The following is a 24,075-nucleotide window of genomic DNA, read 5'->3' as shown; positions in this document are numbered from 1 at the left end:
AGCGAACTGGCTCCTCTCGGATGCTCAGAACGCCACTCCCTTCGGCTTGTCAAGGAGAAATGCCACGGCAAGTGGGATTGACGGAGAAAGATGAGACCTTCTCTCTCTAAATTTTTAAGCTCAAAATAGTGGGGAACTAAAGTCTTCTTCATTGTGGCTTCCTCCTCTATTTATAGGGGAAAATTAACCCTAAGACTTGGTGTTAACCATCCTAGAAAACCCCAAAACCATGGTTGATTTACTAGAGAGTCGGGCAAAGCATAGCAGTGATCCAGCTGGGTTGCTGGCTGAGACCCGGCATAATCCCGTTGCAGGCGCCCAAGGACAGATAAGATCTGCAGGTCAGACGGCATCATCAGCAGGACCGACGATTACAGCGCCGATCCCTCCAGGCGTATCTTCGAGGGGATTTCTCGAGTAGAGGGCACGGAGAGTTGGAGACAGCTGGCTAGAAAATATCTTATTTCACCTTTTGTGTTCTCGAAATGCCAGTCGAACTCATCATTTTCATTTAGCTCAGCAATCTCCTTATGCCACGGCATTTTCTTTCCTCTTTTCCTTGCTTTCAGCTTTCAATACCTGCACATCATCAGACAAGTACATTTCCCATAAAGCAGTACCGCTTGTAAAAATAAAATGCCACGGCAAACGGAATCCACCACATGCAACTAAATGCTTCTAAATGCATCTATATGGTTCTAAATGGGCCTTTAGACATTCAATAACTTAAGTAAAATGTACAAAATGTGACCTTTTACGGAGTTATCAATACCAACTGCAGTTTGTCGTATACGTCACATGGATGTTTCGATGAAGTTGGGTTTGTTCCCATTGTTATAACCGGTGACATTACAGGAAAATTGGGCGTCTTACAAGTCAGCAGATGGGCTTCTGCACTTTTCTTTTTCCTCCTTAGGCCTTTTATCTTATTAGCAGACAATTAAACCTTGCAACAAGATGTGAGCTGCATTTGTAACTAACTTTTGTTCTAGAATGAACCATTACACTAGGCTGTAGAACAAAATCCTCTAATCAACTCCGAGAGAATTACGAGATGACATAAACCTTCATGCTTTTCTTATTTTTCGGTGGATGTTTATTCCCGGGTAGTCAGTCCTGTTGCATGAACTGAACTTTGGCTTATGTTTTTCCAGCTCTGAAAACTCAACTATGTTAATATTTTCCCTCTGTGGTTTACTGAATTCTTAGAGTTACCACAGGACTCTGCTGTTGCTGCTGGTAAGCTACCTTGCACTTGAAGTAACCAGTAATTATCCGAAGAACGACCATAAATCTTATTTGCAGAAGCAAAACCGAAGGCTATTCTTGACCTGATGGATTTAGATGGACTCAATCTTTTACATGTTAAGAGTCATTTACAAGTAAGCTTTTATATTAAATTTCAGCATTTCTCCATTTAGTACTTATAACCGACTTAAGGATTATCATTTAGGCCCTAACTAATGTTAATGAACTCCAGAAATTTTGACTCGGAAAATTTTCAGTGAAGGACTGGCAGGACACAACCAAAAATGGTATGTTTTGTTATACCTAGAAGCTTTCATTCTTGATGAATATTATACATGTGAGTTTACTCGTTTTATCATGTGCTTAATTAACTACTTGTTTGATATATCCACCTTAAATGTGATGCAAAGCAAACTCAAACAAATGTAAATGTGTTAGCATCCCTAAATCTCAGAGAATAACTAGAAATTCCGTGACAAATTATCGAAAAAAGTATATCAGGGCAAATTAAAGGCTGAGGCTAAATGAAGTACTGTCTTCTTTTTCATTTCTGGTGATGTTTAAACTTAGATGATCAACTTGTGAATAAACATGTTGGTATTCAAGCTGATTATATGTTTTAAAATGATTCCCGATGCGAGGAATAATCAGTTTCTCAATTTCATGGAGGTTCGCAGAGTCTCAGACCGTTGAGCTTGGTCGAATCTCAGACCACTAAGACCACTGGGGACAGCAGGTATTAATTTGCCTATTTGGTAAGCTGGTTTATGATTTTATTCACTATTGAGGCTTATTTGGCATATGATATGCAGAAGTATAGCTAAAAAAGGTCAAAAATCGAAAAAGGAAAGCCGTGGACGCCGGCAACGTCAGGTGAGTTTGTTAAGGAAATTTATAACTCATCCTTTTTGCAGCATCAATGATAGTTTAAAAACATGATTTTGAAGACCCAGGACCATTATCTACGGTTCATGGAAGCACAGAGGTATCTGAACACGACAGCGACCGATCAGCATTTAGGCGGTTCAGCTAAGGAAAATGCAGTTTTGTACGGGCAACCCTTGGCTGACTTAGGAACGTTCGCAACAATGCCCGGACCCTCTGGCATGGTGGCTGCATTGCCACATTTTGATTTCAACCAGCAGAATTTATGTCGTCCTACATATGATGCACTAACAGGCCAATCCAATGTCAGCATTCAAGAAGTGCCTTCCGGATATCATCCCCAAACCTTTCTTTACCCTGCACCCGAAGGCTTCTCGACTCCGAATGGCTACCCTGCTAGTTCAAATGAGGAAAGTTTGCCTGTACTTCCCAGCAGTGAGGTGGAAATGATGATTCAGCCAGGCGATGAGGACCTCATAGAAGCCTTATTGAATTGGGGTGATGATGAACCAAACAACCTCGACATTAGCTTTAACTACGACGATCTGCGAGACTGCTTGAGCTAAGACAATGTTCAAGGTTCCCCTGGCACCATTTAAGCAAAACTGTACTTAAAAGACGGAACTCACTTTATGTTTCCAAGTTCCAAGACTTTGCATCCTTGTTGCATAAGACTAAAAAAACAGTACGTATGTATTCTTCATGCATGTGCGTAGATAAGAACGTAAAATAGTGTTTAGTTTTTCCCTTGATAAAATGCCTTGAATTGGTTAAGGAATAAGAGTTCCTTAGATATTTTCTATTAAAATTTTTTCGTTTCCTTCAAAATTTTATAAGATCGTCTCCACCTTAAAATTTTATAAATTCAACCTCTCTACACAAAATCCCGCGCTCGTACCTGGCTACGTAGATTTGGAACAAATGGTTAAATACATCATAAAACCATGGTTGTGATTGAAGAAATTAAACCTTTCTATTTGATTAAAAATATGGGAGAAACTACAAGATTTCCAACTATAACTGCTACTCAGAGACTTTTAAACCTTCCTAGAAAAACAAACATAATTGAGATTTGCGCAATCCAACAAACCCATAACTGGTAATAATCAGACTTTTAAATCTATCAGATCCTAAACTCCACAACCACCAAAATTAACATGCAACTTTGAATGATTTTGAGGGCGTTTTTGACAGTGTAACACGATTATCTACCAACGGCAACTTTTTACCAAGATCGACATGATGAATCGAGATATCACACTCTTTACGTGCCCCACCTGGTTGATGAAGTTCGCCGGGTTAAAACTTTTAATCGATCTTGATGGATGAGAAGAGATAATGGACAAAATAAATGACATGATGAAGCCGATGGTGTCCGTTGACAGCACGATTGCAATTGCCATGATCATTGAGTACCGAGATAAAGGATAGCCGACACAGGACCACTCAAATTCTGTAGGTCAAAACCAGGTAATTGATAGAGTAGAGTGTTACTGAAACTGATGCAAAGAAAGCCTTCCACCACCATCGCCAGTCAACACAAGATGCATGTAGGTAAGGACCACTGAGACTTCGGCACAAACAATGGTCAATAGTAGAAGAACTATAAGCAAGAAGCAAAAATGTAATAAAACCTGCCAAGCCAAATACTAGAAAGAATGAAGAAGAGTTCAATGAAAAGGGTTCCGAATGGAAGGGTCCCAGCACCAAGAACAAGAAGCCATGACGGATATTTGCGTGCAGGAATCTCCCGAGGAATCTGGTTGGTTCGTATGGGATATTGAATAGCTTCAGGCCTTGTCCCTATGAATCCTCCGATGAGAGTGAGGGCACAGAAATGCAGAACCAGAGAGATAAGAGTACAAAATACAGGGAATTGCACCCGTACTGTTACTGCCCCAGAGAATAATATTCAATACCGAAAGGATAACGAAGACAATTCCAAGAAAGAAGCACGCAACCTACACGAAACAGACCTCCATCCTTCTGAAGTTCCCTTGATAGTTCTCCAGAGACGTACAGCTACATACCCAGTCACGATACCCAAGAAAGATCAAGAATAATCATCCCTGTCAGTAGCATTCCTCGTGAAGCAGGCGACATGAAACCGAAGGCACAAAAAATGACAGTGACATCTGCCATTCCCATAATCTAGACTCCATCTCCAATCATCACAAAGAAGCTTCGAAAAAATCCGGTTCTCTGAAGACATCACCTACAACAAGCTTCCATCCAGAAAGCTCCACATTCATTTGCTTGAGCTTCTTTGCCCAGTTTCTCGTACCTTGTCAAATCTCCTCACTGTCCTCAAGAAAATGACAAACACAATACCAGCAAGCAAAGTGATCACCATCAGAGAGTTTAGAATTGAGAACCAGTGCACACGTGCACCTTCCATCTTCAAAAAGGCATCCCACCGAGATGGCCATCTAATATCACTTTTAACAAATTCAACCTCATAAGTAAAAGAGATCCTCTCATGTTCTCTTATTATCTGTGACTTATCTATCCCCAAGGGGCAGTTCACAGGGGAGAGGATTAAAAATGGATAAAGAGGGGTGTAGCTGACAAATGAATCCCCAATTCCACTTGGCTGACTCTCAACCATTGCTCTTTTCCATGATTTATTCTCGGTCAGGTGACGGTCTCAAGCAAAAAAATCTGGATATTGTCAGATAAACGTTATACTGTATCTTCCACGAGGGGAATTAAAGCGAATTTGTTTTGTTATATGAAAGTTTAATTTAAAGTTAATTTAAGATAAATTTTAATTTAAAATGTTATCATGTTCAACTTAAAAGATTACATAAATTTGTAACATTTCCGGTTACAACTAAAAAGTTACTTTAAGGAGTTTAGAATTTACAATCGAAAAAGTTATACAAATTTATAACATTTTCTGTTGCAACTTAAAATGTTACTCTAACAACTTTAAAAGTTATACTCTATATAAGATTTTCGGTTACAACCGATTTCTACCTTTTTTTTAGCCTTATATTAATAAATTGTATTTTAGAATTTCCGAACTAAAGGTGTTTTCCTTTTAATCATTTTATTATTGTTATTGTTAGGATGAATAAAATTCGACTCGATTAAAAAAATAAAATTTTCAACTAGACTCATAATTACATAAACTAAACTGATTAAAAAATTAAATTTGAGTCGAATTAAAAAATAGAACTTGAATAAACTTCTCTTTTAATCACTCGTATTTGCTCCAAACCCTCATATTCTCCCTTGTTAAAGCCTCTCTTTTCTTATACAAATGATAGAATATAACGCTTTATTTTTCTGAAACATATATATATATTTTCCTTTTCTATGATAAATTTGATTAAATGAACCTATTCTTTGGATTTATCTTTTTTAATTTCATTCATTTCTCTTTAATTTCCCTTTTATCTAAACGACTGGTATATCTATGAGAGTCAAAGGGTCTGTAAATTATATAATTTGATGTGGCTAAACGACATCAAGTAAACTAATCAAATGTGCCACATCAATTTTATGTGTCTATGATAAAGATTATTAATGATTAAATGGTTAATTTGTTAAAAAATGATTATATTAGTAATCATTTTATAACTTTTAAAATTTTAATAAAAGAAATTTACTCAAAATTTAATGAACGTTGAGATAGTTTATTTTTAAAAAAATATATTTTTTATTTTGTTCTTTAGTACTTTATGATAAAATAAATGAATGAAATTTAAATAAATAAATAAAACAATAAATATCGGCCTTTTACTTTCTTTTTTTTCTTGGGTTGGATTGTATGAGAATTTGGAAATTATAAGAAACGGGGGCGTTTTGGTGAGGAGTTGATCGAATAAAAAGCAACGAGACGCTTTTTAACCAAAAGTCAGCCTTAAATTACCTGCCGCGACTCAATGGCGAATCAAACTCCGGAATCTGCAATCCCCCATCCTTAGGCGGCGGTGTAAAGGAAGAGAGGGGAGAGGAGGATGTTGGAAAACCCTACACCCACCGCACCCGATGCCGCCCCTGCAATCAAACGCTACGCTCCTCCTAATCAACGGTGACTTCTTAACCCTAAACTTTCCCCCCTTCTTTTTTTATTAACATCTCCCGTTTCCTTTTTTTTAATTTTGCCTCAAAATTGCAGAAATCGTTCTCTCGGGCGCTGTAAATCTGGAGGTTAGTTTCTTCATTAATCATTCCTTTTTTTCTGGTGGTTTGTTTATATAAGAATGATTTTAATTTTCATTCATTTGGTAGACTGAGTTGTAATTAAACCTTGCAGATTGGTTTGATTGGACTAACAATGTTTATGGGAATGATTCAGAGAAGATTCAAGGTGCCGTGAGAAACAATAATCTGGTTGGGGATTCCGGAAGCAGCGCTATCTTGAATGAAGAGCATCGTCGTCCTGCTTTAATACCTTTAGAAGGCTGTTCTAGAAGTGACGCTTCTCGGCTTTTGAGCAATCGTACGATGTCTCTACACACTTTGAATATTTTGTATACTTTTATTAAGAAGGCTGCCCTTGTTTCTGTAGTCTTCCAACATTGGTCATTACATTATGTCCGTGAAGTGAGAGTTATTGATTTTCTTATCTTGTAGTGTTCTGCTCAAGTGCATCATTACATTTAGGTGAACTATTCAACTTATAGTCAGAGGATTTCTTTTTCTTTGGTTCCGGGTTAGGGCATGATCAATTCAGATACTAGAGTATTTTGCTGAAGCCTAATTAGTTTCATGGAAGACTTTTCCTGGTTGGTTAAGTGGTGAAGGTTAAAGGGTAGTTGGGTGGAGCTTAGGAAATCCACTTCCCTCTTCTATGCTTGTTTGACTAGTATAACCTTTGTTGGATAGAATTTCAAAACATTTTTACGAATCCATGAATGCAATCATATGGTTGATATACATTCATTGTTTATCCCCGCAAATGCAGGTTGGGCAGCTGCCTTACATCGCTATCATGATACATCTATTGATTTGTCTGGTGAGTGGAAAAATTGGATTTGACTTGATAAATTTCCCATTTTAAGTTTGATTTGATTGGCTTGGTGATCCCTTCTGTGGAGCAAATCTTGCAGTGGTACATTATTTGCATGATAAGAAGGGTATAGTTTTAGTGACTAGATTAGGTACACCAGCTAATTAGAGATATACTTATTCGTACTCCCACTGTCGATAATGGCTTCACATACTTTAGAATCACAAAGAACACGAGTTTCCACTGCTTACCTTACTGAAGTTGGATTCTGTTTCACCCTGTAGGTCACTCTTCCTTAACCTTTGTTAGTTTCTATTGCATTTCCGCCATAGAGCTTGCTTGAAGACACAATTTCTTTACCTCTTTAACTGCCTTGGGAATGTCATCTTCCCTATTAGATAAAGGTCTACTTGCATCATAAGGCAAAACTTGCTTCTCAGCTTGTAAGGCACATTGGCGAGCATCTTCTAAGTTGTAGACATGAACCACCTCCATTTCGTCTCTAATACTCTAATGCAAACCTGCAAAATAGCAAGCTGTTAGCTGTTAAATAGTCTCATTCAAACCAACTCTAATGGACAGAATATTAAATTCTATAGTGTGGTGATCTATTGACTTAAAATTCTCTCTTTCATAGCGTAATCTGCTGGTAGAAATTGTTTCCACATCTTCCCTTTCATATGTTCCCAACAGTTGATTTTTGGCTATCCTTGATGTTATCACTGTTCCTCAACTCTCTTCCCCCATTGAAGTGCAGCATCTTCTAATTTCAGTTTAAAAATAAAACTTTTCTGGGTTTAGCCATGGGTTTCCCTCTATAATTTTTGATCATGGCTTCCTAGTCCAGATCTTGGTTTTTAAGGGCATGCAAAAATTTAACTGATATTAAGATGTTAAAGAAAGCTAGCAATGAGCTGAAAGTTGCTCTTTTCTTTAGATTTTAGTGTAAGCGGTTCTGTGTTTGCTGCCTGTTGTTATGGGCTTTGGGAGTGTCGTCTTTAGCATCCTTTCATGCCATTATTTTTTTTTTGGTGTACCCTGTTTCACCTTATGTCTTGCTTTCGTCCCATTCTCATGTAATGGTGGATAGCTCCTTCATTTATTGAGTTAAAGGACCACACCAGATGGTTTTAGTCTTACTGTGGTTCTCTTGGTTCAGAAAGACCTGTTCTGTACTCTGGAAGTAGTGATTCAGCCTGGAGGAATTTCAGACTTCCCCATCAGGTATTCTTCCCTCACGTACTTCCCTACCTCTCTTCTTCTTCCAAATCTCACTGCCCTCTTTCCTTGTGCATTTGGTTTGATTTTTCCGTAGATGATGTCCCCAACAAACACTGCTTGACCTTTATCAAGCTCACAGATGGATTTCTTAGCTGAACTTCGTGCAATTCAAAATGCCAATGCCGAACAACTAACTACAGACAAAGTGCGGCGAATGCGGATGTGGACTTATAATTTATGAACTTTGCACTCAAAAGTACCTGTCGCATGTGTTTATTAGTTACTGAAATCAATTGTTGCTTATATGGGCCATGAAATGATGTTATTTAATGTTAAAGCATGGCGCCTTGGACATGTAATTTAGATGAAAATGTTACGAGCTATGTAAGCTATACAATGTTATATTACTTTGCAATTCTCTTTCCCTTTATGAGACAATAATCGGAGAGAGGCATGTTGTTGTTGGACTTGTACGGTTTTTGATGAATGCAAATCTCTCTTATCAAATGTGAGCTTTTGTTATTGTAAAACCGATGTTCCATCGCGATGGGAGAATGACTGCTGGAATGAACAATTCAGAAATTAAAGCTGTAATGCCATTCTTAACCAACTTTTACTATAGCTCGAGGATTTACATCACGATGGGAGTTATAATTCTTTTTCTAGCAGAAATGAATTGGAAAATTTTGTATGCGAAATTCTATAAAATTCACTCTTTCCAGACAGGGATGTTTGCTTGGGCTGCCAAACGCTTTTCAACCCAGAAAACTACATGCCTCGCTGTAATTGTCTTCTCATCAACAAGGAATGGCTCCACAGTGCTTGCTCCTGAACCATATTAAGACAAGGAGAAACCTTTTGGACTTATGCAAATGGTGGAAATCATTAGTACAGTAAATGGAAATGATAATTTGTTTCCAATTTGTCTAAATTATAATACCTGCAAGGACACCATCAGGGAAAAAGGCCCAGAACGAGCAGGGACAGCCCTCCTTCATGAATGAACCTTCCAACTGTCCAAGTTCGAAGATATTCATAAACCCCATCAGATAAGGTTTCACATGGGTTAGTTTTAGAGTGAAAATAGAGCAGAAAGACTGCCTTGTTGTCTTGGAAAGTGAGGTCAATCTCAGAGATATCATCTTGAGTTTCAAGTATTGTTTTCAATGAAGGGATGGCTTCCTCCAACATCAACTCCGGCAGTGCTTTAGCAGGAGCTTTTGCAGCAGCTTGGGGTTTTACTGGAGCTGCTTTTGGGGCTGCCTTCTCTTCCTCCTCACCACCAGCTGCGGCGGCTGATGGTTTGCTTCAGCAGGAGTTGTTGTCGCGTTTGTTTTAGCAGTGGCTATGTAGCAGAAAAGCAACAAATTAAGTTGAGAAGGATTTTCACCGGCACAGATAACAATGGGGAAAGCTACCTGTAGGAGAAGAAGATTCTTGAACAGCGGACAGGAGACACAACCGCGGGAAACAATCGATTTCCCGGCCCCAACCTGCTGATAAAAGGATGTTAAGATGAATAACACTTGTTTAAAGATGAGGTATGATTAATACAAAATTGTAGCAAATAAGTAATGAAGTAGCATTGACAGGGTGGAAGAGAATGAAGAAGAGGTGAGTCTGGACCTGCAACTGAGAGATGAGGTAGACGAAGGAAAGCTTGACAAGCCAATGGGTGTTGTCCCCAATACCGTCATTTTCATACTTGACAAATTTTTATTGTTCAGTCATCAATGGTACTCATACACCACTGGTTTGTCAATATTTCATTTTGTTATAGCTGAAAATAAATTTAAGAAATGGGAAAATAGCAGTAAATTGGTCGTCCAATCACAACCTTAACCCCCCAAAAAAGTTCAAAGAAAAATAAGAAAATAGTAGTAATAGCAAATTGGGCAAATTCCAGACATTGATGTCCTTATCTCGTAGGGTGTTTTCTCTTATGACTCATTGTTGTTTATGTTTGAACTTTGATCACTTGTAACGCCTCTTACATGATCTAAAAGGTATACCAGATTCGAAATAAAAATATAATTAAATTAGAAATTTTCTTTTCTTTTAGAACATAAGATCAATCACTAAATCTAAATTAGATATTCAAATCCAATTTCTTTTAAGATTTAGTAAATCTTTAAAGTTTGAGGTAATATAAATTATCTTAGAAATTATAATTAATCATATCGTAGAGATCCGTACACTAATGGATGAAATAAAATACAGTTAAACATAATTCCCATTACATTTTCTAAATTATTCATAAGGTGATTTTGTTAATTAATCAATAAAATTGCACTAATGAGACTGTTTCAAGTGATAAGGAGTTTGATATTGCTTAAGTAAGTCTTGAGTTCGAATTATTGCGTATGCAAAAAATCCTTATTGAGAGACTCACCCACCAAAATCAAGTGTACGGCACGAGTTAAATCTGAATTAATCAGAATGAAGCCCTCCAAACTAAAAAAAAAACAACAACAAAATCTCCATAACATATTCTATTTGCTTATATCATATCATCAAGATGCACCTCAATATTCATAATACATTATCATCATGCATGTCGTAGCTTCAATATACATGTCATAAACAGAATTGATTTCAACGTATTATCCCCAAGCATATCATTGTTTATTTTAATTATTCATTTTGGTTAACTTTAATAATAGATTGAACTCTTTAATAAGTACGTGAATAGACAATATACCCTCGAAGAATGAACAATATAATACACGACCCCTTTAACTAACCAATTATACCTAATAAGACTCCAATTTACGAAATCACTTTTATCAAATATATGGACTTGTCACATTATTTACCATACGGGTCCGGGTGATCCGCGAAAATAATCCAAAAAAAGCTCCTTACGTTGAAACGCATCAGTTTATCCACTAAACGACAACACGTTAATTTCCAAAGATGGAAGTATTTAATTTACCAGACACTATCAAAGTAATAATCAAAGCAAATTAATTATATTAAAAATATCAATGGGGTGACGAGGATGATGGTGATTTTATGGTAGTATTTTTAATGGAGCTAAAACAATGCTAATGCTTTGTTTTTGTTATTTATATAGGCAGGCTTACATGAACTGTGAAAGAAAAAGGTTCATTTGTGAAAGAAGAAGATGGAGGTAGGGTTCTTGGGACTGGGAATAATGGGCAAAGCCATGTCCATGAACTTGCTGAAGAATGGATTCAAAGTCACTGTTTGGAACAGAACTCTTTATAAGGTTTTTTCTCTCCAAAACTTCTCATTACACTACCAAAGTAACAAAAATATATCTTTTTTCTTCTTCATCTGGTGTTTCTTTACTTTTCTTTGGAATATTATCATATCCAGTTGCAGTTCGTTTCGGTTTTAAGATCTGATTGATGGGTTTGCGTCATTTGTTTGTTTCTATATATATATATTGCAGTGTGATGAAGTTGTGGCTCATGGTGCCTCAGTTGGAGAAACACCTGCAGAAGTAGTTAAGAAATGCAAGATCACCATTGCCATTTTATCTGACCCTGCTGCTGCTCTTTCTGTAATTAATCAATTGTTAACAATTTTTTTATTTACAGTTTCGAATTTACTGTCATTACCATATGATATGTGCATTTTGATGATTGCTTTTAAGGTTGTATTTGACAAAGATGGTGTTCTTGAGCAAATTTGCAATGGTAAAGGTTATATTGACATGTCGACTGTTGATCCCCAGACTTCTTGCAAAATCAGTGAGGTTAGCATGTAATTTCTTCATTTATGCTGTTTCTTTTATGTCTGAAACTTACAAATTGAGAGGGTCAAGTTTAGTGTCCGGTACAAGTACGTGTTCATCGTAGATAAGCTTAATTCGTATAAGTTTTTCTTCCATACTTGAATCTGAATAGGCATCGAATAACACGAATGCAGACCTTATAATTGTTGAGGATTTTTTACTCTTTGGTATTCTCATATGAACTGATTTACCTATGGATGAATGGATACACTGATTCCTTCGGTGGGATATCTACAGGCGATTACATCCAAAGGCGGTCACTTCCTCGAGGCACCTGTTTCGGGTAGCAAACAGCCTGCAGAAACTGGTCAACTGGTCATTCTTGCTGCTGGGGATAAGGTAAATTGATACACAGCTTCTCTGTTTTGTATGCGTTTTATGTGTACAATAATCATGTATGTTTTTTATGTTAACTGCAATATGTTCCCACCGTAAATTTAGGCATTGTATGAAGAAGCAGGTCCAGCTTTCAATGTCTTGGGGAAGAAGTCATTCTTCTTGGGACAAATTGGTAACGGTGCAAAAATGAAACTTGTTGTCAACATGATAATGGGCAGGTAAATGTCTTGCTCCATCTTTCTTTAACTTGACAAATCCAAGTACTTGATCGGGACATTCGTTTTCTTTCTCTGCAGTGTGATGAACGCGTTCTCGGAAGGACTTGTGTTGGCCGAGAGAGGCGGATTGAATCCGCACGACCTTCTTGATGTGTTGGTAAGATTGACAGATCTAAATAATGTATCAAGTTGTGACCACATTGAAACTTGCAGTGCCCTGAACAATGTTCCATGCAGGACCTGGGTGGCATTGCTAACCCGATGTTTCGAGGGAAGGGGCCGGCAATGCTTCGAGACGATTATTCGCCTGCATTCCCATTGAAACATCAGCAGAAAGATATGAGGTTGGCTCTTGCACTTGGGGATCAAAATGCAGTATCAATGCCGGTAGCAGCAGCAGCCAATGAGGCTTTCAAGAAGGGCAGAAGCATGGGGTTGGGGGACGTTGATTTTTCAGCTGTTTTGGAGACGGTGAAGCTTCTTAAACATCCATCTTGATACAATGAATGTCTTCAAAATACCAACAGATGGTGTAATGATTTAGGGAAACAGAGGTTTTCATGTTGTTTGTTTGAAGAAATTAAGTCTAAAAGTTGTTGATGTCATGGTTAAGAAATGATCTGTTGTTGATGTCTTGAAAATACAAACAGGACGGAATTGGTATTAAATGTTGGGAAAAATAAAGATTTAATGAGTATTTAAATTTCAAAAATAAAAGAATAAATTTTTTATTAGACTAATATTCAAACTAATATAGACTTAAAATATTATTCTATCAAAAATATTAAGAGGGGTTATAGTCCCTCCACCTAACAAATGACTACGTATATAAAATATTATATAAATACTCAAATTCAAACACTGATTTGTATAATATTACCTTAGAACAACAAAAGCAAGAATTGAAATTTTTAACCGTAATGTTATATAACCACGAGGGAAATTAAAAGTAGACACGTCAGCATGATTAACCATGATTATGGACCTTATAAAAAAATTGAAAATGGAGCTTCTTAAAGTATGTCATTCAGCCACATAAACTGATAGCATTTTATTCCAAATTAAATGTTAGGTTTGGATATTCGAGGTCAATGAAATGAGATTTTTACTGCAACATTCATTTTTCTACCATGAACAAAGATAGGAAGAAAAGGTAACAATTTAACTAACTTGGGTTCCCATTGTATAAAAAAAACACTTGATTTCCCTGGGCATATATGTATGTACCTCTAACCCTGTACATCATCTAAGCAAAGGAGGATTATTCAAAAAAATGAAAATTTACTCGAAACCCTGCCCTGTACAGTCTCATAACGTTTTTCTGCTTTCATCTTTCCAAACTAAACTTCTAATGCATCAAAGAAAGCTCCCACTGATGAATACTCGGTCGGAATAATAACCGAGGTCGGTTCAGTACTTTGAAGAGCAAAGAGAAAGAAGAAAGCCAAATGCGCTCTCCATTTGTACATGCCCTGAAAATAGATGGCTTTATTCATCTGCTGCTCTTCTATCTGAAATACGCTAAAGATTAAAGAACTTATTAATTCTAAAATATAAGACGCATGCTAATCTGCAAAAGGATCTGGAATGGAAGAGCATGCACATAGATATTGAAATCATGAAAGTTCTGAGGAAACTATGAAACGAGGACAACTGTTTATTTTCCACATCCTAAGCACACAAAATAAAATGAAACATGATACAAAGCTCAAAGGGTGAATGATTTCCCTTTCAAAATACGACTTTTTTTCTTACTCTAAATTCGTTCCATTGATTCTAAAGATGATAACTGCCTAAACAATCAACTTCACAATCACAATCTTGTTTAAGTAAAAATTAACATATAACTAGTCGCCAAGGCTGATTACACCTCCAAACACCGACAAAAATATACGAAAAACAAGACGGACAGATGCATAGTTCAAAATAACCAGCCTCAATGCCACTATGGCCGATGTTATCCTTATAGTTTCTCTTAAGATACAAATTGAATATAAACAAGTCAGCCTTTGTCACGTGTAAAGAACAGAATAGAGACAAACATTTGGCAACAAACAAATTTTACATTTCTTATCTTTTCCTATCCATCATCAAGACTACATTTAAAATGGGATGTAAGTGTGCTTAATTTGATTGGCACTAGTTTCCTTTATGTTAAGATAGAGCAAATATTGTCCTGCCTGGAAGAAATTCCAGGAGAACTAGCTAGCAGCTAGAACCAAGATTCAAGGTTAATTCTCGAAAACATTACCAAAGCTAAAACCTAAACTGCTAGAAATATTCTCTGCTTAATAAGAAATTTCCATCAGCATCAACTAGCATAAGGAAAGGTCCAGTGTGATTTTCACAAACTCAAATATCAACTACTTGTATTTGAGAAATAAAAATACATGACAATCACATTCTACATAGCATGATCGAATCTTCATTCGAATAAAAAGAAACAATCCATGTAGTGAATAGAAAGAAACAAGATGCTCAACTTTGATGACCAGAGCACCACACATGTAAAGAAACTTTGTAGATAAAGAAATATACCTGATCTGGTCCCATTTCCTAGTTCCTTTCAGAATGAACCTTCTTCAAATATGATGCAATGAACTCGTCCAACTTCACCAACCAGAGTGCAAGTGCAGATGATGTTTGGGGCATGGTTGGAAAGAATGCTATGATTTCTTCAATAATAGTACAACCCCTTTGTGCAATTTGGCATTGATTCAACCAATTCTCATTAATCGCTGCAACAAAATTGGCAACAACCTGCAAACAAGATTTGAGATGGTCCATTTTATAATTTGGGTCAGCATAAAAAATTTGCCACACTACTTCAAGAACAACTCTAAGCATGTAATTAAAAAAAAAGACTACCTGCAAAAGCTCAGACAAAGACGATGTCCGTCGTAACCTTTTTACCCACAACCTGTGAGCAGACTTTGTCCAAGCACCAACTAAAGAATCTTTAGGCATAAATGACTGCATAGAAAGTAAGGGGGGAAATGGACACAATGGTTAAATAAAAATAATCGAATAAAGTTTGTTCTCCTTTTAAATATTTTACATATATAAATGAATTGTACACAATACTGAATTTTCACATGTTCTACTAAAGAAAGGAAAGATACAACGGACTTCCCATGAAACCAAACATTTTAAAATACATAATTTGTTAATAAACATTAAACAATTTGCTCCCTTAAATAGCTTAAATGTGTTTCAAAGATTAAGTATCATAATGCACTAAAAGTTTCCTTCACCGTTTTCACAAAAAGATAGTGGGACAGCGAGACTTCATTACCCATTTTATTTCTTGTGAAGAGAGTTGGCATTTTTGTTTTCAAATATGCAAGTAGAATTAATAAAATATATAAAGAAACTAAAAAACCAATGAGACAATGGTATGAGTTTTATGTGCCCTGAACAACAGTCCTTGGCAAAAAGAAGACGATGGTAAAAGAAAGATGAGCATGCATATGCATACTATGTTATATAATAGTAATGCATGGAATTTAGGCATGTGCCTGTGTTATTTATTTTCATATGATGTAATATATGATGATTTAGTTTTATAAAGAAAGTTAGCAAGACAAAAAGCAATAAAGAAATGAAATGCACCTCAATTGCATGGACTGCAGCTTTTCAGTGATTGCAACCGTGATGGTAGGACTTTGAAATTCGGAAAAGTAGTGTTGTCTCCTCCCTCTCTGCACGTAGCTACATGGATGGCATACCTTTCTTCTAGATCAAAATCAATCTCAAATGTGGTATGGCAAATGCTACAATGCTTCTCATCTCTCCAGTACAAATCATGACAACTCTCACATCTGGTAAGCGAATCAAGATAAGAACGCTTGTTGTGTTTTACAGAATTAAGGTTCAAGTAAAAGTAATTCCATATCCACACATCAAGTTCTTGAAGACGTTTCCACATTTGTTTATGTTCTTCTCCCTTCTTCCCAGTATGAAGAACTATAGCACTGCACGAGGTTAAAGATTCATTCGCAGCCACTGTCAAGCTTAGGTTGTCAACATCAGAAACAGGAGAACAACTGTTTTCTCTTGCTGCATCCATCTCAGGTGAACCAGACTGCATGTGCCCGATTTCTGCATCACATAAATGTCTGCTTGACATTTCTTGACGAAGTGAAGTTTCCCGTTTCTCTAATGATTCAATAAGAAGAGCTTCACGTTTACCCCTGTCGTCTAAAACTGCCAACAAGGACCGCAAAGCCTGCACCGTGGTAAGAGACAAACAAATAATAACAGTAAAAAGTTTGTTTAGATGAGAACAATCACTCCAATGTCTGCAAAAGGAAAACTGAAAAGAACTCTAGATTTTCTCTCAGGTTAAGTATCTTATCTTTGGATAAAGAGTTCACTTATAATGGAAAGGCAATGTTCTTAAAAAAGAATGAGACGAAATTTAACCAATCGTATAACAAATGAAGCAACAGACACCCATTATGATAAGCTGGGAGGGTTACCTCTTCAGTGTCTATGATTTCCCAGTGACCATCTTCAGAAGATTCAAAGTAAATTCTCCTATGTCCAGGGTCATAACCATTACAAGGGCCCAAGAAAAGCCAATATCTGTTGTACCTACGATCAGAGCCCAAAAAAACAGATTGCATTGGGTGTATATAAACTCCTACTTCAGTTTGTTTTGCATCCTTTCCACTGCAAGAACATTTTTCTTTTTCAAAAAACTTTGCAACTGCTGACGAGTCAACCGGGAAAGAGTCTGATGGTGTGTGTGGTTCTTGTCCACCATAGACCCAAGATGGCCTAGGAAAATTCTGTCGAGTTGATGATCTCTTAATCTTTGCTCCAGAACCATAGCGAGGGATGCTGGGAACAAACTCAACAATGGCTTTACTAGGATTCTGAAAAATGAAATAATGAGTAATATGAGACTCTAACAGGTACGGAATTATGGAAAATTCATAACCTCATAATAGAACAAGAAACATTTAAGCAAGGTAAGAACAAAAACCTAAAACCCTGAAAATGCTAGGAAGTAAAGAAGGCAGTTGCTAGTTTATATTTGATGTAAATATTTTATCCAAAATAACCATTGCAGAGATCATGGGTCCTCAAGGAAAATATAGAAAAGAAAGATACATTTGAAAAAGAATAGTGACCACGGAAGCAAGACATACCAAACAAGGGCACAGAAGAGGAGTTTTTTCAATCTTTCTTTTATTTATTTATTTTTATTTCAATTTTATGGAGGTGAAGAGGAGAAAGGCGGTGGAAGAGAATGTCAACTTGGCCAGATGAAACTGGTTTACCTCCATTCGGATACTGGAACCAGCGCTAAGAAGATCAATCAAAGCCACTAATGCATTCAGCTTCTCTTCAATGCTCAAGTCTGAATATTCATCTTCCATAAGTCCTTGCAACCACACTTCTCCTGGATGGCTTTCATCAATTTCAGTGTAGACTGCCAGCATGTTATTTTTACTTTTCAAATGGTTATCATACTTTATTTTCCTTTGATAATAATTTCCCGAGTCACACACAGAATCATCACTGCTATCGAAGTCATCATCAACACTTCCAGAATCCTTAGTATCAGAATGACAATCGTTGCTTTCCTTTGCAACAGAACTACAGCGCAGACGATATGTGGATGATGAAATCTTTTCAAATAAAGTAATATCACTTGAAAGAGTTGAACATATTAATTCTTCAAGTTCCTCAGTCGTGCTAGTGAGATTCAATTCAGTAACCTTCAAAAGATAAAAAAATCGATCACTGAAACAAAGTCATAATAATTTTTTTTTGATAGAAGTCATAATAATGAATACAGTGAGGATTTCAGCTTAGATGGCTTCTGTAGCAGAAATTTCATTTTCTAAATATAAATGCTTAAAGTCTTACCGTCGAAGACGATGCCAAATCTGAAACCTTTAGCCCATTATTTCCTCTCTGTGACAAAATTTTAAACAGCTCACCCTTTAAACTACCGGGGCGTAGGCCAAACCTCACCATGAGGTCCATTTCCTGTATTTTAGGAAAGAAGATTAAATATAAAATGACTTATTTCACATATAACCAAAGATCTCTGGACCATAAAGGAACTCCAAAGAAGTTTGAATCTGAGACTGGCCAAATCTGATACATAAAAATAATGTACTCATACCTTGCTAAGGGTTTCCCTGCGTAATAGACCTTGTTTTGAACCAAAGCCAGCTGCAATTAAAACTTGGCGTAGTATTTCTGTCCATGTCAGAGGGTTCAAGGATGTCTTCCAGAAGTCGACCAGATATTCTTGGTTCTCTACCTGATAAAAGGAAATAATCACATCCCTTTTTAGCAAGGAGTCAAGGACATGGAGCTCTAAGAATTTCTGACAATTCAACACCTCAAGTCAACATCCTAGGAATTTTATAAAAGATTACCAACTGTCAAAAAAATATTTACAAAGAGATAAGGATCAAGTGATTCATCCATGTACAATTCTAGGAAGCATTTCAATATCACTGTGCTCCACAACTGACGCATGCATTTCCCTTGTTATTCTTTTTCCTTTTGCATATATATGTACTTTGCTAAGACAAATGTATCCACTTAAAATTCCTAGGGCTTTGGTTCAATGATTCATTTGAGCTGTATTATGGTTAAAGACATCACACAGGAAGGAACTAAATCGGAATATCAGGCACAGCCAACTCACTGAATGCACGTCAATCTAAAATATTATGTTTTGCAACTTGACCGACATGCTTAATAAACAGATATTAAAAAAACAGTGTAATCAACTCAGAGAAAAGTTAGCTAATCTCCAACTCAATCTTGATTGATGCCCCCAAAGTCTTATTTAAGTGAATATAAGTCGAGCAACAAAAATCCTTAAAAAATAAATCTTGTCTAACAAGCACTTCCTTTCCAATGGATCTATTTTCTAGTCAAATAACTACTGAATCCAGACTTATTTTTTGGTCCAACACTTTGAATCTATATCCAACGCTTTCCCAGGTAAACGGATTGTCCAAGTAATATGGTGCATTATTAAAACAAATCAGAGGAGGAGAATATCCCACACAAGAAAAACCATTGGAAGCAAACAGACACATATGCAAGCATCCAATTGGACATGTAAAATACCAAAAAAAACACCTGCATGATCACTACTCACCGATTGAAGAAGAACAAGAAACTTGCAAGACAAGCTAAAATGGGGGAAAAGTGCACCACTCAACTCCGCTTGGACATCAGATAAAAGAAGCTTGAGAAGGGAAACGTGAATTTTACCAAGTAACAAGGAATCCTGAGATACACACACACAGACACACACATATGTTTAGAATGACAAAAAAAAAAGAGAAAATAAATATAAGCCAAGTTAAGAACTTCAAAGTATATGGTACAATATAGATGAGGGATAACCTTATCATGAAATGCTTGAGCAAACTCATCAAGTGTAAATGAACATATGTCAAGTGTTACTGAATAGGTATACAAGAAATGGAACACCTGAAAAAGAAATGCAAACAATAGTTAAGCAACACAGTTAAGAAAAATAAAGGAACAGGACTCATAACATGCTGCCATAATATTGAATGAAGAACAACATTAACGAACTATAGGCTTAACAGGGACCTTAAACAGTTTTTTGACAATTTCGGGAGATGAATCCCAGGGTTCCATACTGAATGGTTGCTTCATCTTAACCATACTTGGTGGAAACTTGGCCAGCAAATCTGGGAAACCATAAACAGATTCTTTACAGAACTAAAAGCAAAATACCTTATATATGTACATCATATAAATGCTACAAATAAGATGTAAAAAAGTACTCAAGTATTCAAAGAATCATGAACTACAAAGCCAGCGAACCTTTGCAAAGGGAGCAACCAAGCAATCTACTTGTGCCAAGATGATCCGCACATGTTAATGGATTTGATCCAGCTTGTAACTCCCTCAACTCTAATTCTTCATCATCGACTAGCATTGCAAGTTGATCAAGACATTCATTAGATACAGTTCCATCTGAAGCAAGTTCACATTTTTCTTTGTGCGGTTGCTCATTTTTGTTAGATTGCACCTGCCACAAAACAGGCAAGTGAACATTAATACAGCAGTAATTGAGAAGTTAAGATTAAAATGCAAAAATGCGATAAAAATTACCATATATACCTCTCTCCTCTTAATGGAAGCCCTCTTCTTTTCCTGTAACTTCTTTTCCAAACTTCTCTGTTTCTGAAATTGCAAGCTGAAGTAAGCAAATTTTCAACACAAGACCATAAACAAAAATCTAGGAATCATTCAAAAGCATAACCACTGGGTTTTCAGGGAATGATGAAAAAAACAAAAATAATAGGCTTCCTAAGAAGATTAAAAGAAAGAAGTAAACATAAAATCATGCAACTCAATAATTGACAGCTAACCATTTGAGATACTAAAGGCTGCCGCCTTTTGTTCCAAGGTGGTTGCCTTCGCACTGCGGGACTAGTTTGTGGAGAACCAATTTCTCGATTAGAAAAATCAACACCAGTAGGAATATATCCACCCTGAGGGTTCACAACCCTCCAAGCTGTCATCAAACCTTTTCCAATACCATGTTTCTTCACTGGGGCTTTCTCATTACTATTGTTCTGATGGTTCGCGCCAATAAACTCAAAAATCTTAAATACAAGAAACAAAAGTAAAACAAATAAGAAAACAGAAGTAGGAACTGAAGATGAACATCTTGAAAATATTTTCTGTACCTTTCTCCTTTTGGCTGCTCCCCTTTCACACTCTTGATCAGCAGGATGAGACTCTTTAGAACCTAAATAGAGTAATTAAAATACATCAAATTACAGTGTGAATACCAAGAATACTAGAAAAGGAAAAATCAAATTTTAACAAGCTATGTTATTCCAACCCTTAGTGTTAGGTCGAGTACCCTTGTCAGACACTTATCCAACATGTTATTGAAGTAAACATGTGTATGGAATCTTGACCTTCTAAATAGAATTTTTAAAAAAATGGAACGCACCAATGTTGAATAAAATACCCATATATTTGACACTTGCTCCCAAATCTTAAGCAAAATAGATAAAGTTGAAAAAGAAAAAGAAACAATAAGAAAATAAATAAATTTATAAAAATCACTAGTTAGGGGCTGTATTTCACCAGTTATATTTACGGCATTAACAAGAAAAATCATATATCTTAGCAAAATGGAAACCTTGAAAAATCTCAATGTATGAGCACAGCAAAGGGAATGAGGTTTCCAGCTTAATTTTGATTTTCAGCAAACCTCAAATTTAAGGAACCAAATGAATGACGGTCATTGTTGTTGTTGTTGTTCTTGAGGGAAATAACGATAATTGTTAAATAGAATCAAGCAACCACTAAGGAAACAAGGCTACAAGCTTCCAGTAGAGTACCTTCGCAGTGGAAAAAGGTCTGGGAAGGAAGAGAGTCGAATTCCACACCGAGTGGAGGACCATCCTTGCGAAATACCTTCTTTAGAATGTACTGAGCAGGCAACAAATCCTGAGGAAGAAGCATTTTCTTCTTTTTATTGCCAAAGATATTTGCGCCAACTGAAGAAGTGCTTTTATGATTCACACTAGCAGCAAAAATCCCGGTGGCATTCCCTTTTGTAGAAGCAGACGGTTTTCTCATAGAACGAATAGGTAATATAGTTCCTTTATCCCTTTTCCTTTTATTGATAAACCACTGCTGAACCTGCTTCAGAGTTAGTCCTAAATACAAAGCATAGTTTCCCATCTCCTCCTGCGTGGGAAATATTTTATCTGCTTCACATGATTAAAAGAAGTAAGGATATGTAATCACAAACATATCAGTCAGCAGAAATCATTGATGAAAATCTAAATTAAAGTTAATTAAGACTTTAGAAGATTTTAGATTAAATTCGAATATAGTATAAGAAACAAAACTAAGATGTAGATTGAAAAAGTAAACTAAACAATAACCCGAAGAACAACATTTTTAATCTTCAATACTAAAAGAGAAATATCCAGAGCCAAAAACACCTTTATATAAGTCCTCAAGTTCTGCAAGTTGAAGTTGCGTTTTCCTCTTCATTTCCAACCACGTTCTCCTTGCCTTCAAACCGATTCCTCTAACATAATTCAAATTCCAAAAAGCTGAAAACTCGAGCAAAAGTAAACATACTGCGAATTCCCAAAAAGAATAATCACTCAATAACAGAATAAAGGTAATACCAAAATACCCCCTCCACCTCACCCAAAGAAGAACTATAACTAAGAGTAGAAAAAGGATTAAAGGATTCCCGAGTATTATCATCATAAAAACCATGTAATAAGCGATCCTATCATCATCTGAAAAATGAAGAAAAAGAAAGAAACAGCCATCTCCCTGGAAACAAATTAGCTTCCAAATTCTGGGTTCAGTGCAGAGAAACTAGCCGGGTGCTCTCAAAGAACCAAGGATAGAAGAGAAAACAGTAAAGTGCAAAAGTCCAAGTGGGTTATCGAGTGGGATTATAGATGACAAACACAAGATTAAAAGCATAGAGACGACATTAAAGAATAGAAGGAGAGAACGCTTACATAGAAGGCAGGAAATGTGATATCGATGATTTGAAGAAAAAGGTGCAAGAGAGTGCGAAGGTTGGTGTTGAGCGCTTAGAGAGTGGTAGAGATTCTAGGAGAAGGCAGTAGGGTTTTGGGTTTTATCATGTTTTATTCTATTCACGGAGATAACTTGCTCATATATTTCTGGGGAGTTTTTTTAATTTTTACGCTGTCATTAAAAAAATATCTTCTCGCTCCAACTATCTGTGGCTCCGTTGCTTGTTCAGTCTCACGGAGATACCACCAAAAGCCCAGGCCTGTTAGGCCCAGCCCAAACTCCACCTCGATGGCCTTCCAATGACATTGAGATTTTTCTTTTTTTGGTCGACTTCTGATTATAAATTGCTGCTCCACTTTTATGATTCTATTAATTATTCTAAATTATTAACTCCGTTAATTATTATAATTAAAATACATAAATGAATATTTCTTCTCTTTTATCTTTTAAGGAATGACATGAATATTTCTTCAAAACATCTTTCCCATTATATAAAAACTTGAGGTCTTAAGTTTGAGACGCCGCACAACGTTTGCAAAGTATGTTTGTGTTATCAATGGTTAAAAAAAATTATACTTCGGTATGTTAAAAAAAACTTGGATTGCTCCCCATGACAATAGTTCTTTTCCCTTAAATTGCTTTTATGGTATATGATGCAAGCTGAAATATGAATTTGTTGCTACCTAGCTCGGATCATGTAAGCATCTTTAGCCTAAAATGACTAGTTGGATATGAATCTGCATTTGTCGCGCTTCCGTTTACCTGAATGGTTGTTTCCCTTTTGACACTCATTAATGTCACGGGCACAAACTGGAATCACCAAGGAACACAGCTCTGAGGCCCCCAAAGGTAACAAACTCCAAGACAAATACACACAAGCATTTCAATCC

At 36.4% G+C, this 24,075-nt stretch overlaps 3 protein-coding genes and 2 pseudogenes across 4 annotated transcripts; 3 read left to right on the top strand and 2 right to left on the bottom strand.

Annotated features, from left to right (window-relative positions):
- The first annotated feature begins 229 nt into the window (after positions 1-229).
- On the top strand, positions 230-2,699 carry LOC120167777. Its single transcript, XM_039176683.1, has 6 exons — positions 230-341; positions 1,210-1,239; positions 1,306-1,382; positions 1,926-1,984; positions 2,061-2,121; positions 2,196-2,699. The coding sequence occupies exons 1-6, from the start codon at positions 230-232 to the stop codon at positions 2,697-2,699; spliced, it is 843 nt and encodes a 280-aa protein (XP_039032614.1).
- A 668-nt stretch (positions 2,700-3,367) lies between these two features.
- Positions 3,368-4,741, bottom strand: LOC120167776 (annotated as a pseudogene).
- A 1,255-nt stretch (positions 4,742-5,996) lies between these two features.
- Positions 5,997-8,821, top strand: LOC120167644. Of its 2 annotated transcripts, none has more exons than XM_039176592.1 (6): positions 5,997-6,172; positions 6,260-6,291; positions 6,440-6,583; positions 7,049-7,099; positions 8,253-8,317; positions 8,409-8,821. In XM_039176592.1, exons 1-6 carry the CDS (start codon positions 6,099-6,101, stop codon positions 8,433-8,435), a joined length of 393 nt encoding a protein of 130 aa, XP_039032523.1. In that variant the 5' UTR covers positions 5,997-6,098; the 3' UTR covers positions 8,436-8,821. The 2 variants fall into 2 exon arrangements, with proteins under 2 accessions (XP_039032523.1, XP_039032522.1); XM_039176591.1 differs by having other exon boundaries at positions 6,398-6,583.
- Positions 8,822-11,401: 2,580 nt separating this feature from the next.
- On the top strand, positions 11,402-13,199 carry LOC120167642 (glyoxylate/succinic semialdehyde reductase 1-like). The gene is made up of 7 exons (XM_039176590.1): positions 11,402-11,546; positions 11,733-11,843; positions 11,937-12,038; positions 12,315-12,416; positions 12,519-12,634; positions 12,713-12,791; positions 12,872-13,199. The coding sequence occupies exons 1-7, from the start codon at positions 11,442-11,444 to the stop codon at positions 13,130-13,132; spliced, it is 876 nt and encodes a 291-aa protein (XP_039032521.1). The 5' UTR covers positions 11,402-11,441; the 3' UTR covers positions 13,133-13,199.
- A 633-nt stretch (positions 13,200-13,832) lies between these two features.
- Positions 13,833-23,271, bottom strand: LOC120167638 (annotated as a pseudogene).
- Positions 23,272-24,075: the final 804 nt, after the last annotated feature.

This window comes from Hibiscus syriacus, unplaced genomic scaffold, assembly GCF_006381635.1.
Source record: "Hibiscus syriacus cultivar Baekdansim isolate YM2019G1 unplaced genomic scaffold, ASM638163v2 tig00111693_pilon, whole genome shotgun sequence".
Taxonomy (NCBI): domain Eukaryota; kingdom Viridiplantae; phylum Streptophyta; class Magnoliopsida; order Malvales; family Malvaceae; genus Hibiscus; species Hibiscus syriacus.
The sequence above is the reverse complement of the archived record's forward strand: the minus strand, read 5'-3'. Positions and strand labels throughout refer to the sequence as shown.

What these genes read in the sequence shown, in the direction of transcription:
- LOC120167644 (XM_039176591.1), top strand. Translation starts at nt 6,099, where the DNA reads ATGTTGGAAAACCCTACACCCACCGCACCCGATGCCGCCCCTGCAATC. An exon ending in CGGGCGCTGTAAATCTGGAG is followed by an intron (nt 6,292 to 6,397) that starts GTTAGTTTCTTC and finishes TAAACCTTGCAG; the next exon opens with ATTGGTTTGATTGGACTAAC. An exon ending in TTCTCGGCTTTTGAGCAATC is followed by an intron (nt 6,584 to 7,048) that starts GTACGATGTCTC and finishes CCGCAAATGCAG; the next exon opens with GTTGGGCAGCTGCCTTACAT.
- LOC120167642 (XM_039176590.1), top strand. Translation starts at nt 11,442, where the DNA reads ATGGAGGTAGGGTTCTTGGGACTGGGAATAATGGGCAAAGCCATGTCC. An exon ending in TTCTTGCTGCTGGGGATAAG is followed by an intron (nt 12,417 to 12,518) that starts GTAAATTGATAC and finishes CCGTAAATTTAG; the next exon opens with GCATTGTATGAAGAAGCAGG. An exon ending in ACGACCTTCTTGATGTGTTG is followed by an intron (nt 12,792 to 12,871) that starts GTAAGATTGACA and finishes TGTTCCATGCAG; the next exon opens with GACCTGGGTGGCATTGCTAA.
- LOC120167777 (XM_039176683.1), top strand. Translation starts at nt 230, where the DNA reads ATGGTTGATTTACTAGAGAGTCGGGCAAAGCATAGCAGTGATCCAGCT. An exon ending in AGGACAGATAAGATCTGCAG is followed by an intron (nt 342 to 1,209) that starts GTCAGACGGCAT and finishes CTGAATTCTTAG; the next exon opens with AGTTACCACAGGACTCTGCT. An exon ending in GGACTCTGCTGTTGCTGCTG is followed by an intron (nt 1,240 to 1,305) that starts GTAAGCTACCTT and finishes TCTTATTTGCAG; the next exon opens with AAGCAAAACCGAAGGCTATT.